Source organism: Xiphias gladius, chromosome 3 (assembly GCF_016859285.1).
Source record: "Xiphias gladius isolate SHS-SW01 ecotype Sanya breed wild chromosome 3, ASM1685928v1, whole genome shotgun sequence".
Lineage (NCBI taxonomy): Eukaryota > Metazoa > Chordata > Actinopteri > Istiophoriformes > Xiphiidae > Xiphias > Xiphias gladius.
Window position 1 is genome coordinate 23,034,335 of NC_053402.1, and position 13,034 is coordinate 23,047,368.

At 41.5% G+C, this 13,034-nt stretch overlaps 1 protein-coding gene across 1 annotated transcript in view; it reads left to right on the top strand.

Annotated features, from left to right (window-relative positions):
* LOC120788089 (protein shisa-6) overlaps positions 1-13,034 on the top strand; it is a 70,732-nt gene that overhangs the window by 7,624 nt on the left and 50,074 nt on the right. The window contains exons 3-4 of the mRNA XM_040123596.1: positions 6,682-6,777; positions 7,209-7,277. Coding sequence (XP_039979530.1) covers positions 6,682-6,777; positions 7,209-7,277 — 165 coding nt within the window. The remainder of the gene's footprint in view (positions 1-6,681; positions 6,778-7,208; positions 7,278-13,034) is intronic.

Genomic DNA, 13,034 nt, shown 5'->3' on the forward strand with positions numbered 1-13,034 from the left:
CACCACCCAACAAGGAGGGAAGGTGTCAGAGGAGAGCTGATGTGGACTGAACTGCAGGATGTGAGATGCTAAGTTCTTGTTCTACCAAAAGCACATTACTAGATACTTGGTCACCAGTCTGGATGGTGTTGAATTATCTTGTCTTTAATCTTGCATTTGCAATTTTGAAAGTATCATCATTTTCACATAAATTATGTTCCCTTTTCTAGTCTTTATTAACACCACTCTCTTTCCGCATATGTTTTGAGACTCAACTTTGAACTGTGTCACGTTTTGAAACATAAGTTGTGAGCCGGAGGAACATTTTGAGAGTTTGGAGGGAGATATTACCAAATCTCTGAGTGTATCTTAAAGGTTGCAATTCACAATAGATTCATAAAAGTTAAGGTCTGTCCTTTATCCATCACTTTTAAAACAATAGTGATTTGGCCTACAAATACGCAGTATTTATGGGATTCAAGACAGTTCAGAAGGTCTAGGAATGCAGAAAAATCTAAAATAAACAAAAGTTTGTTTGCAACAAGAAAAATCAGCAGCTGGAAAAGGAAAAGAAACCATGGCTGAACAAACGGAGAAAATACTGCCACTAAGACTGAATTATCAGCCAGGCAAAATGGGCGACAGCGATAGCACCCTGGGCTATAAGGTGGTGGTAATTATATGTATTGCAGATTAGTTTGGTACGACTGCATGCACCATTGAAGCACATTATCAACTAAAATGACAGGGACTCTATGATCAATACCACCTGCATTATTACTTGATGTTAAGGCACTAGACAAGGCCTTGAGGACTTTATTTTTCAAGTATATATTGTGATTATCTTGTGCTTGTTACTGAATAAACCACAAACTAATTACTAATTACTAGGTGGAGAAAACTGGGGCTCAATATGGGGCCACAGCCCCCCCCCCAATTGAAAACAAACCGCAATGACTGTAGAGCAACAAAAAATCTAAACCAATACTAAATAATTATCCACCGGACAGCTTTACTGGGCCCCATTTACCTCGACCAGGAAGTGATGTGCTTAAAACTGGCTTTCATTCAAAAAGAACATAACATTATGGGAGATTCCCCTCCGACAAATACCACATTAGAGCAGTGTAACAGCTGGAATGTGCCAGCATGACTTGTGTCTGAACCTTGAACACAAGTCTGAAAAGGTATTAGATATAAAAACAATAAAGAGGCTTTCTTATTCGTGGCCTTTCAGATATTTTTAAATAGTTCTTTCAAAAGAAAACGAGTCGGCGATATTTAAATTTTAACAGTCAAAGCTAATAAAAGGTTTGGCCCGGTGCTAATTGCTGTGCACTCATTCTTTAAAACTTGATGTAGCGCAAATTGTAGGCTACGGTGTCCCTGTGTGTAAATGCAAACATCGAATGAGGATTAATCCTTTGTGTGATTCCCAAAGACACACGGTGCTGTTTTGCTCGTAATGTGCAAACAACCCACAGAAGCGATGTCTTAATTGGCCGACCTGTGTCGTGTCGGCCTGCTATTGTTTGCCTTTTGCCTGAACAGTGGCAGGACGTCACAGTGCGAGGGTGAATGCTTTTGAATAGGGAAGTCATCGGGGGGGGGGGGTCCAAGCTGGGATGGTGTCCCTCCAGGGAAGACACGAGTCAGATATTATGACAGATTTATGACAACAGTGATGTGAGTTTTTGTTTGTTTTTCAGTGTAGAATGTTATGTACCTTTAGCTGTTGTTGAGCTTCTCGTACTAGATTACTAGATGCCACTTTTACTACGACAGTACCGCATGTGAATGTGTTACTGCATTGTGTGTCCCTGTGGTTCTGCTTGAACATGCATCTGTAATCGATCGAATAATCTTGTTTGTGTCAGCGGTGTGCTTTCGTGAGGACACATTTTGAGTTTTACACCTTGGAAGCGAGGGTATTTTTTGGACATTTTGTCTGGTCTTTGCTTCTTCAGAGGGCCGTTTAAGGGTTAAAACTCGGTTTATAGGGTTAAAGTTAGAATTAGAGTCAGGTTAAGGTAAGGCTTCGTAACAAGGAAAAAAAAAACCAATAAGGTTCTTATCATTTCGGCAGCATTCTCAGGGCTAAAGTGTTGAAGCACCCTCCCTTTTAAAGAATTATTGTAGAAAGTCACGATATGCAGATTATCTCTCCGTTTTTGTCAAGGTTCAGTTGGCTAGATCAACATTAAAGGTCAAAGCTGTATGCTGTTTATGTTTGTGCCCATGCAGGATATTATTTTAGAGTACGCCTTTTTTTTTTTTTGGCTTTATTTACTCTTATACATGTAAGCTAGACTGTGACCAATTACTACTGAGGAAAGAAAATAGACTTACGACTTGTAACCTGATGTCTTGTAACTCCAGACATCAGGTTTAATTCAAGGTTTCACACTTTCAGTATTTACTTTGCCCTTGAGGTTTTCATTAATAAAGGTTTGTATTATAAAGAAAAGTGTTTCCAATCAATACTGCATGTTTTACGTCCCTGGTGCACTGAAGGCCTATGTGGGAACAGTGGTTGTCTTTTTCCTCGCAAATTCTGCTTTCAACTTTTCTTTGACCCCTTTATATTTCCCATCGAGGTCAAAGATAAGTGGTTGGGAGAAGAAAATGGATTTTGAAAATGCTTTGACTACACAGATCCACTTCAGGTTTATAAGATGACCCTTATTATGGCAGCCAGCCGCCACTGCGCTTCTCTGGTCTGAAACCATCTCCTGGGTCACATCAACAGATCAGAGTTAATGGTTGAAGAGAATAAAGATAGATTTTAATAGATTTTCTTTGTAGGACACTGACATTTGAGGATGTGAAATAAAGTGGTGCCATCACAAGCCGCACTCTGCCGATGGTGTCCTATATGTAGTTCAGTTCCCTTTTTTGGTCATTCCTCTTTATATACTTCACAAGTGATAAAAACTGCCCTTCAAATAATAGTTACACTTAAGACAAAGAGACCGATTTTACGGCATTCCTAGCAGAAAGGAAAGTATTTGCATGAGGGAGAAAACATAAAAGGAGGACTGTGACGTACGGCAGTGGTTGTTTTCTGGATTTGAACTCAAAGCATCAGCAGTGTGTGATGTGAACTCTTGCTGCTCCAGAAGAGATATTATACTTAGATGTAATGCTGATAGAGTGTTTCTTCTGGTGTGGATATTACTCCTCCAGAACTATCCTAGAGCGAGCATTATCACTTCAATTTCCCAGAGTTCTGTTCTCTTCTCCCATTTTGTGCTTTAAAGTTCCTATGATGCTGTGAAAATAGGCAACAAATGTCTTTCACAGTTTGCGGGCGGCGAATGGAAAAATCCCTGTAGGACATTTACAGCGACTGGGTTCATTTTGAGTTTTAAAACCTTTCAGAAGTTGGCTCTAAAATTATACGACAACAACTCCGGGATGAAGTTTTCAAAGGCTGATGTCATGTCAAGGGTAAGATGAGTCTGGATGTCTCAGCCTGACTGTAGAGTAACAATTAGAGACCATTTGTGTCTATATTTATCTCCCTGGAAGGACTGTCTGAAAGTGTGCGCTGCACCTTCCAGTTTGGCCATTCAGAACGACTATAAACGCATTTGGTTTCCGACGAGGTCAGACAGTTCATCCTCAGGACTAGAGCTACCATAAACAAAGAGTTACTGGCGGGTCAGTTTTGTTTCTGCTGGACCGAGCCAGCCTATCTGTTTCCCCCCATTGCCAGTGGGTGGTATCCAGGATCAAAAGACCAGGATCAAAGGTACAAAAATGTATGTACCTTTGATCCTGGTCTTGTATAGTTTTGTACAACCATTCTTTCAAGATGAAGACCCTGAGATGTGGATGAAAGCTCTTGAAAAAGTATAGTAAGTCGACCTTGAGTTAAGATTGTTTTGTCAAACTATTTAAAGTTTTCCTGAGGGATGACTGCAATGCTAACAGCAATGGTCATTTAAGATAAACCTTGTGTGTTTAATACATGACCCCCTTTAACATTAACTCCTACCCTACGTGGCTGGAGTGCAGAAATGTGCAGACTTTTCCCTAAAGGCCTGTTCAAACATTACTTTGCAAATTTCACTTTTATCAGGATATATTTGAGTTTTTATCTCTCATATAAAACGCTTTGCCCTTCATTCATGGACATAAGATGAAAAGTGTGGTTATTCTCTACAAGGAAGGTTAGATGTGTTTTGATTATGGAGTGTAGATAAGGCAATTTTGAGCAACATTTCCAGAAATAATAAGGGGCTATAGGTTTATACTGGCACATGGGAGCAATTTACATCACAGTCAGCATCTCCAGCTACCTGATTACAGCTCCATGGTGCCGTCCTTGGAGGATGCGGAGGTTATGAATCATCAGCATTTCACCCTGGGAGGAATCACACTGATCCTTCACTATATCATCTACATAGATACCTCACTGTGCTGTTAAAAAAATACCTGAATACGGAAGAACATATTAATTCCTTTATTTGGATAGTCACTGATTTCTTCTAAGGTCCCAAATTAACAGTGATGTTCAGAGGGCATCAGTAATCAGTTTATAGTCATCCTCTGGGTTTGATATAAAGAAACAAACAAGCTGTGGAGCTCAGGCCTCAGTGCCGAACTTCGGTGTGATGAAGACCAGGCCTAACGGTCCCAGGTGTTCCTTCTCATTATGATAATTTGAAATGCTGTTCGATCTCGGCTTCCCAAGGCCCAAAGGTCTGAGTGATGTTATTGACTTTGAAGTTGTTCCTTGGAGAAAGAGGAATTTAGCTGTTCGCTAGTTCATGTAGAGAAGGACTAGAGGGAAAGAGAGGGGAAAGGAAGGAGGAGAGACAATTTAATAAGCCAACTAACCAGATTTGGGATTTTCTGCTCTTTCTTCTCAGTTATTCGGCCTCATATTCTTTTGTTTCTTTTGAAGACTTGCCTGTGATTGGCAGGACAATCAAATGTTGCCAGGGTGCCAGCAGGCACCTTGTCTTGCTCCCTGTGTTCATGCTGTTCATGCTGTGAATTACAGCAGTGGTTTGGAGGAGAGTTAACGGTGACGTGGTACATATTGCGTAACGGAGTGATCTTCTAACACCAGTGAACTCCAAAAGGTTGTATGCCTGAGGTGTACTGCATCGCATCCTTAGAAACAACTCTCCAAAATCTTAAACGGGGGTTAAATTGATCCTAAAATCAAGTGCACCAAACCCCAATCATCTTTCCCCCGAGGAGTCAAAAGCACGGCAATTTCACTTTCCAATTCAATGTACTATTTCACTTACTGTGAAGAAAGAGAAGGAATGTTTGATAAATGGGCCCTGAAACCTGCAGACTGCATCTCTGGCATCCTTAAGCAATACATATTGACGAGCTGAGGATCCCACCTGAGAGTCGGTTTCGTCAGTTATGCCATTTTAGCTCTGTTTGGTATTCTTGTCATCTGTGGCTGCTCTTTTATAAAATGGCAGAAAAGACTGGGGAATTGAGTACAGAAACTTTTCAGTATTAAATCCCAGTCACACCAGCGTTTAAAATGGTGGAAATCTGCAGGAAAAATCAGTTCATTTAAATGGAATCGTCACTATTGGTGGATCCACTCACTGGGGCAAAAGTCAACTGGAGTGAATTCTTCATGCTGAGTTTAACTTTTGTGAACTTTGACCAGAAAATTTGTGCCACTGACCACTAACAAACTGTATTCACAGTGTGGACCTTTGAGGGATCATAGAACTAGAGACTCCAAAATGGCAGAAGCTATTGTAGAGTTGCAAAGTGTCAAGAAGTGTTTTTCCCCCTTCTGTGTTACCATTTCAAATTTTATTTTAAACGGTATACACAATGTCACTTCACATATAATAATGGGACTGTCCCAGATCATGTAACAACCCTTCAGGTTTATGTTGTGTTAATCCTTAGCCACCGTTGCTATAGAGAAGAGAGGGAGAGAAGAGAGAGGAGAGAGGACAGAGTTGCTAATTAGAGCAGCAGCAAATTCAAAATGTCTCATTGTTGAATTTGTCAACATCGATAAATTGTATTGCCAGTTTTCTCAACACAATATGTATCTCTAGCTTTCATCTGCCCTTAGGAGCGCACAGAATCACAGAATTTTAATGTTGGTGACAGGATGCTTCTTGCTCAAATGCGCCACTGGAGTCGTGGTTAACTTCTCTCCCGAAGTGTTTATGTACACAGGCTTGTACCTTCGACAGTTATGAGACAGGAGTCGATGGTACAAATTTGTCTCTTCGATAGATTGTGTGAACTAATTGTCCTGTTAGCGACCAACCTTACGAGCTTGCTAACTGACAGAAAACTCATTAGTCTGTTTTTTTTTCCCCTCTCCAACAACTCTTTATTAAATAAAATGATGTACAATCCTGAGAACAAACTGCCATGGGTGAGTAAGTGGGCCAGAGCAGAGAAAATGAAAGCAGCTCACAGGGCTATTGTTACCCGCCAGCGCTAGCAATTTCCTAGTATGCTGCTAGTGTGTAAACCGTTCATTTTCCCGCCACAGTAGTAAACCAACTACCCCTTTAAGTAGTCTTTGTCACTAAGCCTCTAGCTTCTTTGTGAAGACAAGTATTTATTTTTCTGTGCCACTTGCTGGTGTGACCATGCCTTCAGACAAAAAGAACATCGATGCATTTTAGCCCTCAAATATTTTGCTGAAATTTTCCACCATTTTTTTTTTCTTTTCTTTTTTTGCCTTACCAGGGCACTATGGGAAAGAAAACCTGCGCAGTGGAGGCCAAGACATGCACAACTTTATCTCCTCTGGGTTTGTGACGATTGGACGCAGCCACTTGAAAGGTAAAGTCCATCCTCATTATCTGCTCTTCACTTCACGGTACCGTGAAAACCCAGTTCAGAGTAACAATAACTTTGCACGGCCACTGTGTCATGCTGCCATCCTGTTTCTGCTAAATGAGAGTGCGCAGGAATGTAAAGTACAAAAAGAATAAAATAATGGGACTTTTTTTGCAGCTCAGTGGAAGCTGGACATTATTATACATAATGGCTTGAAGTGACATTCTGTTCACACACACATTTACTATCTATGGTTATATCCACCCGTCCACTGACAAAGTAGCACTTCCGCACTTGATGGGCAGCCAGTGTGAATACAGCATGGCACAGTAGATTTCCATGCAATTGTCCTCCTTTGGAGATCTAATAAATCAGAAGCAGTGATGGACTGAGAACGAGCTGTAAACAAGAGGCTTGTTGTTGTGTTTTTACAGCGCAGCACTCCATAGACGAATCAGGGCAGATGTCCTGGCAGGGCGATCTCGACATCCCCATCTCCTACGGTACGTTCTCCAAATGTTCCGCTTCCCTGCCGGAGAGAAAGCCACGCAACCTGCTTTCTGCTCGCACCTGATAAGAAAAGTCGCACACACTTCACACACTTCACACACACACACAAAAAAACACACACACACACGCACCATTTGAGAGCCCTTGGCCGATAATCACAGCACAGTCATCGGGTGCAGAGATCCAGAGTAATAATATTTTATTTATTCCGTACAATAGGTGGTTTTTGTGAGCCTAAATATTACCACTGGTGGTTGTTGTGACAGCAGGTTTGAATGAATGCAATGGCGAGCAGTTGAGGTTTATTTAGAGGAATTCTATGGGCGTGACGGTGTCAGGGATCAACAGGGCTGCCGTCAACAGTGTGAGTCTAGTCACTATATAAACGCTTTTTAGGTGTCTGCAAGGTAAGTAAAAGTTTGATTCAGACACTCAACCTTAAAGCATCTGATTTGATTGAGAGTGACAATCGGGAGAATCTTATTTATTTATTCATTTGTAGTTGTTTTGCTCTGCAGTTTGCAGATACCATCAGTCACAGATTGAGTTTGGTAGTGACGGCTTTTTCCTTGATGATGTGTGACTTTCTGCTCAGCTATGGTGACAGGGCCGCACATGCTAACTCCCCGCTTTTTTCTGCTTGTTGTCGAGGTCTTCAGTATGGCTGAGGTTTAAAAGCGTTTTATATATTTAGGAATCCAGTTTTTAATCCACTCACTGAATCCAAATTATTTCAAGTCCCAACCGGAAAATGAGTTTAGCGGCCGGAGTTGTGAAGTGTTGATTAAATATGTATCCGATACATTACAATAAACAGGTGCAGCGTACTTGCATTGAAGTACCTTATTTTTCACAAGCTACTCAATCCAAATGCTGGAGGCCCTGATCCAAAACTATTACGTTGATCATCCTAAATTAATGACATTTTATACGAATGGATGTTTAACTGGAAGATTATAGCAATTGACGTGGATGCAATGCAATAATCTGAATAGTTAGAGAACATTAACTTCTCTTTAGGCCTTGTTTAACTACAAAAACAAACCATCTATTGTCAACTTAAGTCAAACAATATTTCTGACCGGTTTTGACTGCCCCCAGGCCTCTTTTTTGATAAATTAATTTACGCAGTACGTGTAGGTTTTCCTTGGGTCTGTTTTGGATCAGGTTCATGAAGTCCTTTAGTTTTCTGCACACAGGCTATTGAGGCTGCTTGAATTTGCTATATGTAAGTTTTTGCTATTGCTACATAGCCAACGTTGGCTTTAACAGCTGTTTACTTACCAGCAGGGGTTAAAGTGGTATTTGGCAGGTGGGGGAATCCCAAGAACTGTCAGATTTATTGAGTTACTAATCAAAGCTGCTGGAACGCCATTGTTGGTCGTTCTAGCTCACTTTAACCGCTGCTTACCAGTCTAAAAGAAATGTTGCAAGTTCACCATATAATTTAATTTCTTTACTCGCCAAGAGCCTTCTCCAGCGGTGGAGAGCAACGCCAACGTCAACTCTTCTTTTGCTTCTGTTTCAATCACTTCTTTTCTTCTACTGAAGTTAGCATGCTAACCAGCTAGCCCCATCCCTTAATAACACTTTGTGACAGTGAGTCATTGTAGCGTCCAGTCTGCCCTCAGTCCAACATCATAGGATGAAGACGTAGCGCCGCCAAGAGGACGTATTCTAACCTCTTGTCTTGTCAACGCAACGATGGCTGAAGCTCTCGGTAAGTAAACAGCTGTTAATGCTAACGTTAGCTATGTCGCAATAGCAAAAACTTACATATAGCTCCTTTAAAGTGAGAAAAAAAGTATTTAGAGTTTCAAAGTGCTGTGCCAAAAGGTGTTTTTTTTTTCTTCAGGAAATTGTTATGGCAGGTGGTGCATTTTATTGTAACCTGACAGTTTTATTTTAGAGTCTCTGTGATATAGGGAGTGGACCGCTGTGAGCAGAAGTGTTGCAGGGGAAATGGGTTTGCTAGACCACAAAATATGTCTGGTGTTTCTGAAAACGAAAAGTCTTTCTTCAACCTGCTCTGTGTTGTGTACACAGTCTACAAAAACTTGTAGGAGAAAAAATAAGCCCAAGGTGACGAATTACGGTTCTTGTGGTCTGGTTGTGGTGTGTCTCCATGGCCACTGTAGCCCCAACGTCAAGTTAAATGTGGAAACGGAGGAAATGCACATCTTATTAATTGTAGGTGAAAACACATTAGGGCTTCTCGTTTAAAATCTGGTTAAATTAGTTTGATATAATAGTTACTTTAGATGGTTTTATATTTTTTCTAATCCCAAGAATGAAATCAGTGGCTCTATTAGAGGCAATTCTGAGGATCTTGAACTCACCTTAATACACTTGCTAGTAAAGATGTAACAAACATTGGTAACAGGTTTAAAAAAAAAAAAAAAAAAACCTCAACCCTTAAGCTAAGTTAGTGATTTAAGCTAACAAACACACCCTAACCCTAACCTAGACCTGATTCTAACCTGGACCCTAAAACCAAGTCTCAACCCTTTGAAGTTGTGAAGACCGGCCGAAATGTCCTCGCAATCTAGAAATGTCCTCGCAAAGATGGTTTCAAACCAAAAGTTGTCCAAACAACTATAGAAAGACATGTTCACACACACACACACACACACACACACACACACACACACACACACACACACACACACACACACACACACACCACAAAATTTTGACACCACACCTCGAAGCAAGCCCTGAACAGCAGGTTTGAAAACCGCAAATGTCATCTTTCATGAGCTGGGTGAAGTGCAGGATGAATCCTTTCAAACAAAGACTAATGTTTTAAAATTTGTCTGCGGCAGCGACTCCCTTCTGACTGAACCTGTCACCCTCCCACTGAACCTATTAGGTGAAGAGCTTTAGCGGCCTGATGGCGGTAGCTGTCACTTCAAAGCGGAGGTCCTGTCAGCCTCTATCGTACATGACTTAGTTTAACAGCTGGCTGTCAGCAGCCTCTCTACCCCCCCCAACCACCCACCCACACGGGCGCGCACGCACGCACACACACACACACACACACACACACACACACACACACACACACACACACACAGACCTCCTGTCAGGAGGAAGCAGATTGACAGATGTGCACCTTGTCACTGCTGACTGCATCCTCCGACGCTGCCGTACAAACACCGCACATCTTCTTTCTGTTGACAGTAGCTAGTATCTACAGCTAACACGCAGTATCTGCGCAGGCCATCTGATTAACCCATCCGCTGGGTTCGTAATTCTGGTTTTATATGAAGAGGTGGAAAATACTTGAGGACATTTAGTCAGATAATTTTGAGGGAACTGTTGTAATTTTTACTTCACTGCAACTCTCTAAACTCATACAATATAATCTTGTTTTCCTCACATTTCTTTATTCCATCCTCCATCCTTCCCATCTCTTCATTCCTGCTTCTGTCCTTTCCTCCCTCTTTTCTTTCGTTTCCATTCTTCTTTGCACATTTTTTCCTACTGTACATTAAAGGCTATGAGTACGCCTTTAAACTTTTATTCACCCTACGACCTCTGGCCACTTTGGACGAACACTACGTTTTACAACCATTCCTTTTAAATCCACTGTTTTCCGAAACGTCCAACGTCCAAGCCGGAGACGTCAGCTGTATGTGTTTGTGAGTAACATTTCGTTGTCCGTGTGGGAGCGCTGTGGCGAAAAGGAACAGCAGAAACGGTACAGGTTCGTACGTACGATTCGTACGTCGGGGGCCAACGAGCTGCTAAGCAAAGCTCCGAGTAACGTTGTCATTAACATTCATGCATCCACGACGTAACACGAGACTGTGAGCTTTTCTCGAATCCACAGAGACCCAAAATCGCTGCTGGTCTACCTGCTCGAGTGTTTGGCTCACATGGTAAAGCGACTGCGTGAGGCCACTGCCAGGGCTATGAAGCTATGGATTTATGTCTGATATCAGCGAGTGTTGGGGGAGAGTGGTGTGTTCACTGGCCCTGTCTGTCCGTCTCTATTCCCTGTGATGGATTGTCTGTAGTGAAGCGGCCGTTTAACAGCTCTGGTTTATTTTGAAGGAAGGCAAGCAGCTGCCACAGTAGATGTTTGAACAGAATGAGATTCCTAAATCTGAATGACAAGGTGTGGATTGATCAATAGGGGCTGAGATACTTTCGATTCATATCTGCCTCCTGACCTGGTTAGAAAGGAATATTCTTTTCCTCACAAACCCCTGCATGTCAGACAGGGTTTTGCCTTCTAGAGGATCGGGCTGGTGTTTTTCTATTTTTTTCTTTTTGGCAACAGATACCATTATAATACCAAAACCGACAACAGCAGCAACAGCAATACTTTTTGACCTCCCTATCCTATCTTTGGCACTCAGGCGCTAGTCCACTGGCTCATTCTGAAGACTTAAATCTCTTAAAATGGCTCATAAATATATACTTTAATTTTTTTTTTTAATGTTAAACAATTTCCTAAAACAACTGGGAACTGTAGTTTTTTTTTTTTAGTTTTTTTTTTTTATTATAAAACTTTAGTCAAACAGGAGAAAATAGTACTTTTGGCTACTTTCAGCATTTTAGACACATGCATCTGGTGCTCTAATGAGCTTTTATGACTCCAAAATCATGTATGTGGGACTGACCCAAAATAAACAGTGCAAACAGGCAAATGTTACCGTTAGTACTCAGTCTTAATTTTGATTAATGAATCTGCATCCAAACTGTCCAGTGCGTTTTTCATAGGCGATCCAACTATTGATCGTCTTTGTTACCGAGTCTATCAAATCATCATCAGTTTTTTTTCTGTCTGTAAAATGGCAAAAAACGTGTCACTTAGTAGAAATTTTCTACCCAGCAGACTTCCTGCCAAGACTTTTATGTGCCCGTTGTCTGTCAGGAACAAAGATGGAAGCAGGCCGACATTGTTATAGCAGCGCAAAACCGCTTAGAGAGGAAGGCGGATTGGACGGTGAAGCAGCTCACAGCTGGATTTCTGCCCAGGCTGACGTGTTCGTTTCGTGCTTGATGAAACGATCACAGTCTGCGGGCAGATTGTCCACAGACGTGGAGAGGTGACGAAATTTACATCCAGCGAACACTTGCGTCTATGCGGTCGTGAAACGTATTTGTGCTTTACTGGGGGGGCCGGGGTTGACGGTTCGGTACACAGAGTGTCTGACCTTGACACCACAAACGCAGTTTGGATGCCTGTCTCCTAACAGTCAGCGTTGCCATCTTTTAACCATAGCCACAATCTTTCTCTTAACCAAGTAGCCTTTAGTTTGCAAAACTGAACAAAACCTCAACCATAACGGTAGCAGACCGGAAAATACTCAATATGAAAAGCTTTTATAAGGATTATATGGGTCATTTTGAAAGGCACTGACACATTACCTAGTTTGTCATTTAGGTATATGAAGCCCAAGGTGACATCTTCTAATTGCTTGTTTTGGACCGACAGGTCCTCCAAAATTAACCAAGTGTCCAATATAAAATGTTTCATTTCGAAAACGCCTGAAGAACTCGTTTAATTTTTGATGGGCTTGTGGTGAATCTCCAACTGTCTGCTGCGCCTCAGGTCAGGTCAATTTATGTAAACAGCCCAGATACATAGGTTCGTATCAGAAAGTGTGTGCGTTCATTTTTAAAAATGCTGTCTGGACCAGCAGTCCAAAAGCCACAGGTTTTCACAAAACAAAAGGCTGTCACAAATATTTATCATGTTGTCGGGGTCATACAGGGGAGGAGGCATTTGTGCAGCT